Source organism: Frankliniella occidentalis, unplaced genomic scaffold (assembly GCF_000697945.3).
Source record: "Frankliniella occidentalis isolate FOCC.00 unplaced genomic scaffold, Focc_3.1 Scaffold219, whole genome shotgun sequence".
In the NCBI taxonomy this organism is placed as follows: Eukaryota; Metazoa; Arthropoda; class Insecta; order Thysanoptera; family Thripidae; genus Frankliniella; species Frankliniella occidentalis.
This window is the reverse complement of record NW_026267345.1, coordinates 339,066-344,433: the sequence shown is the minus strand read 5'-3', so window position 1 is coordinate 344,433 and position 5,368 is coordinate 339,066. Positions and strand designations below refer to the sequence as shown.

At 44.8% G+C, this 5,368-nt stretch overlaps 1 protein-coding gene across 1 annotated transcript; it reads right to left on the bottom strand.

The window, feature by feature from the left end:
• Positions 1-3,020: 3,020 nt before the first annotated feature.
• Positions 3,021-4,272, bottom strand: LOC127750602 (zinc finger BED domain-containing protein 4-like). The gene is made up of 2 exons (XM_052272705.1): positions 4,109-4,272; positions 3,021-4,023 (listed from the first exon to the last, which is right to left on the bottom strand). Exons 1-2 carry the CDS (start codon positions 4,151-4,153, stop codon positions 3,511-3,513), a joined length of 558 nt encoding a protein of 185 aa, XP_052128665.1. The 5' UTR covers positions 4,154-4,272; the 3' UTR covers positions 3,021-3,510.
• Positions 4,273-5,368: the final 1,096 nt, after the last annotated feature.

Here is a 5,368-nt window from a genome sequence, read left to right as displayed (position 1 = left end):
CGTCATTATTGGCAATCTTTGGTGCTGAAGTTGGTCCTACGATAATCTAGAGCAAAAATCCGACGGTGAAGGCAATTTATTGCTCTTGTAATAGTCGTGTATTAGACGCGTAATGGTGACGTAATAGAAGTAATAGAGAGGTAATAGAAAGGTAATAGAGAGGTAATATAGGTAATATGGAGTAGTCGGGCCACGATTTTGGAGAGTGGATACCCTTTCGGCTCGAACACATTACAATGAAACACTATTTTTTTGGCTATTAATTTTTCAGATTGGAATCGGTGGCTACCGATGGGGCACCCTCTATGTGCGGTGACAGCAAAGATGGGCTTATTGCGCGGATACGGCAGAAGCTTAGGAGTTTAAATATTCCATCTGATATTACAGATGCTCACTGCCTAACTCACCAAGAAAATCTTGCCGCGAGGGTCGTAGACTTTCCCCATGTGATGGATGTTGTCGTGAAGACCGTTAATTTCATTCAGGCGAACGCTCTCTAACACAGAAAATTTCAGACGCTACTCAAAGATATCGAGTGATTTCCTAACAATTCCCTAATACACCAAAGTGCGATGGCTTAGCAGGGGAAAAGTCCTCGAGAGCGAGAGGCTTTATAACTGTATGCGTGGACATTTATAATGACTGATCGCGTTAAACCACACACCGTTCTTCCCCCATTACAGATTCTTTCTTCTACGAGCAGAAATTCAGGAGTTCATGAAGAACGCCAAAAGCCCTCAGCCTCAGCTCAATAATTTAAATACCAAAATGCAGGGCAAAGACAACTTAATTGTGGACTTGAAGCGTCACATTGATATCAATATGTTTTTAAAGACTCTTTGCTACTCTGGCAAAGTCAGGTATCCAAAGAAGACCTTTTCTACTTTCAGAATGTTAAGTCTGTGACTTAGTCACCCAGTGCACGCCTCAAAAAACTCATGACGAGGTCATTGGGAAAACTCTATTTAGAGTTTTCTTCTAGCTTTTCGGAACTAGATACCTGAACTCCTGGAGCTGCAAAAGGACGTGCTCCTGAAGGATACATTCAACTCTATGCCAATGAAAGTCTTTGTTAGATTCACTGGCTGAGCGATTAGCGAAGCCTGTTACTCCGTCTGGTCGGAAAAAACTTTTACTGTCTGTCTGTCTCTCTCCGCACGATAACTCGGGAACGAATTTACCGAGCGACCTGGGATTTTCAGGGTCGTTTCGTGTTATAAAAAGACAGATCGAGTTCGAAGCTCAGAGTTCTACCTCAAAAATTGGATTCTTAAAAAATCAACTTAACAACGGGTCCCAAAATTGACGTATTCTGAGAAAATTTTCTATGGTCTACTAAGGGGGAAAAACATCCCAGTAGAGCCCATTGGGCGGAAACTTGGTCCGTTTTGCTCTAGCCTTAACCGTTGAGGCTGTAGAAGGTAGTCTGGACGAAGAAAAAAATTAAAAACCTGTACAACCCTGCATCCTTAGTCGAGGTGACGGGCTACATTTTCCCACGAACCGACTCGGGTGTCAGCGCCGCAGGCCAAGGTAGATGTCTGACAGGCGCGTCGCAGCGTAACTGTGTTTCGTCACATATCGCGGAGCCTGTTACGCGAGACGTGGTCTTGCGTACATCTACCTTGTTGGCTGAGCGATTAGCGAAACCTATTACTCCAGTGATCAAAAAGTTTCGCGTCTGTCTGTCTGTCATCACAATAACTCGAGAACGAATAGAGCAAGCGGCCTGGGATTTTCAGGGTCGTTTTGTATCATAAAAAGACAGATCGAGTTCGAAGAAGAGCATTATAGCTCAAAAATTGGTTTTAAAAAAAATTAGAAACCACAGGTCCCACAAATAATGTTTTTTAAAAGTATTTTTTTTAATAGTTTCCTAAAGGGTAGCTCATCAAAGTAGAGCCCTTTGGGCGAAAATTTCGTCCGTTTGGATCTATCTTGAACCGTTTAGGCGCCACAGGGGGGTTTTGACGCAAACAAGCGAAAAAATGTACAACCCTGCATGCTTGGTCGAAGTGACGGGAAGTTGACGGGCCGGCGACCCGTATCGTGGTGTCAATTTTTGCGCTACCCGACTCGGGTGTCAGCGCCGCATGCCTAGGTAGATGTATGCCAGGCGCGTCGCAGCGTATAGTTGGTTCACGAAATTCTGACACACCGGCAGGCCTTTGGACCCGTGGTCTTATTGTAAGCGTCATTACGATGCGTGAAGGCCTGCTGCCGAAGGGTCCCCGGCCCTCGCTGGGCCCAGTGATACGGCTGCCAAACATCTTTGCGTCTCTTTTATGAGGGCCCACTACCTGCGGGGGAGTGCGCAGTATGGCTTGGCAGCTCTAGCCTAGCTATCCGACCCTTATAATGAGTGTGACCATACTGCTTACGACGTCAACAAAGAATCAGGGAGTGATTGTCTCCAAGTCCTTTGCGTGCCGGTGTGTCAGAATTTCGTGAACCAACTATAACAGTGTTTCGTGAGATATCGCGAAGCCTGTTAGAGTCCATTCCCTATATTCTGGCAGAGCGGCGAGCAAAGGCTTTCGAGACAATGCCATTCAGTCATTGTGTAACCCATCAGCAGGGTGTGTTCCGGTGCATTATAAGGGTTGACCTGCCGATGTAGAGTGTCCACCTGTCCTCCAGACCTGCGTGGGGCTCCTCTCTCCAAGACAATGCGCACGCCCAGGCTCGGCTCGGAGAGATGGCCACTCTAACTTTCGGGTATCGTCCCTTCGACCACGGTGTTTATGAGCCTAACAAAGACGACCGGAAAGCAAAGCCTCGCCGCTCTGCCAGAATATAGGGAATGGACTCTACGCGAGACGTGGTCTGGCGTACATCTACCTAGTTACTAAGGAGCGCTTCCCTAATCTCTGAGTCAATTTTGATAATGTGTTAGTTAAATTCGGCTCGACGTATAGCTGTGAACAAATTTTCTTACTTATGAAATTAGGTAAGACAGTATATTGATCCACTATGTCCTATGAGCACCTGAGCCAGCAACTGCGTGTCATGGATAGAGATGGCCAGTTGAATGAAAAATATCGATATTTACGATATCGATATTCGCAGATTTCGATACTTAAAGTATCGATATATTGCACAAAATATATCGATAATAGGAAATATCGAATAAAATATCGGTCATTCCCGTGGCGGCACTAGAAATCCGATTTAAAGGTGGGAAATTTAATTTAAAATGCAATTTTTCAAACAAGATGTATTTTAATAAAAGTATAGCAAAAGTCAGTAGTATAAGACATAGAAAATCAAACCCATTACAGGAATTAGATGAAACTTTGGAATTGTAAACATATTTATACAATGACAATTAAAGTCAGTCTCATGAATTAAGATAAATTAACTAAGGATGACGTAGAAAAACAAATCAGTCTCAGGAATTAACATAAATTAACTAGTAAGACTTAGAAAAACAAATCAGTCTCAGGAATCAAAGGAACTTTGGAATTGTACAATTACAATTAACTTTAAATGCTCAAATCACATTAGAAATTATTTAGGAACGCGAGCTGCTTCCCACATGTCCTTTTCAATGCTTGCTAAAAACACACGTTGTGATAAGTGCTCGGCGGTGAGACGGCTAGTCTCCTCAGTTGAAATAAAACTGAGTTTCGAGAAGAGGCGCTCGCTTGGCAAGGACGTTGCTAAAATGGACAGGTATTTTTGGGCAACTATGTACAGGTTCGGGTAAAGTGGTTTAATGGCCTCCCATCTCTTCAGTGGATCTGCCGTGATGGGCAACAGCTCCCTCGAGATGTACGCCCGGATTTCGGCCTTTGCCCGAGCAGCGACGTCGTCTGTGGCTGTTGCTGCATTGGCAGATCGAGCCAGCTCGGCGTGAGAGGCCCACAGACTCTGATTCTGCCCAGCTGCAGGTGCTGGAGCCGGTTCTAGTGGTGGATCTGCATCGTGAACTGCCCGGGCGCACGCCGCTGCTCCCTCCCGCATTAGCTGCCGCACTTCCATCTCGAGCAGAGTCATAGTGTTTGCCGTAGTCATTGGGCCCTGTTATTAAAATGAGTGTGAGTAATAATGCCAAATAAGCGATTCCAATTTCGAAGACAATCACAATTATTAAAGTGAAGTTTACCTGAAAGTATGCTTTTATAAAGCGAGGATCCAGCATGGTTGCCATGGCAAGGGGCTTGTTTTTCTCAATGTGTTCAAACCGCCGTTTAATCTCGCTCAAACAGAAGTCTTTGAACGCTTTCCCGATTTTATCTTGTTCTGGGCATCTGATGTTCTGAACAGCCTGAGTAAAAAAGGAAAAGTAAGTGTCATTGTGCTCTGAGCGGTCGCGAGGGTGGCGCTGGCGCTAGGCGCTAGGCGGGCGGCGGGACGGGTATTCCCCTTGCCGCAGCCGAATAAGTAATATACTTCGAACTTGATCTGTCTTTTTATGACACTAAACGACCCTGAAAATCCCAGGTCGCTAGCTCAATTCGTTCTCGAGTTATCGTGATGACAGACGGACAGAGAGACAGACGCAAAACTTTTTGATCATCACTGGAGTAATAGGCTTCGCTAATCGCTCAGCCAAAAAGTTTCAAATTACTTTTTATTTGTACTAATTTGGTAACTCTTTCCACTGCAAGTTTGTTTCTCTTTTTGGTATGAGTATTAGAATATCCTGACCACACCCTCTCACAAGCAGCGGCTGAGGCAGGTAGGGATAAAAGTCTGCAGGCCAGTGGGCACAGAGAGGTTCATCTGCGCATATACCTTTCCACCAAGATGAGGGCGTACAGTGGTTTGCAGCAGACCAAATACTGTGGAAAGAACCTGTGTTTGTTTCTTTTACTGCCCAAATACCTTCACTGTTTCTAAACCTAGCAAGACTGCTTACCACTAGTCCACAGTCATAATTTAGATGCGTGCCCATTTCACTTATGAATGTTATTGCTGGTTGTATCTGGTTGGGAGTTAATACCTTGCCACGGTAAATAGGATGCAACAAATTAGCAGCAAGGTGTACAGGTTTTACTATAAATACATATCTTTGCTTTACTAATTCTTCCACTCTAACCATGTCATGCATATTAAAATCTTCTGCTGCATTTAAAATTAGAGACTTCATTTTAGCCAAAGCAGTTACGACATCAGCAACATTAGCTGAATCTCCTTCCAAGTAAGTAATAGTATCAGTTATTGGAGACAACAAATCACAACCACATTTCACAGCATCCCAGAAGTCATCGTTTTGAACGGGGTGGAGCGCGCGGTCACAACCACGTCCGATGTGAAGTACCTACCCTAAGGGATCGTACGCAAACCACGTGACTGGTTTTTGGCGGGTTTTGACCACCCCCTCCTCCCCTGTGGTGGTCTGTGGTGGTCTCGCCCCCCCCCC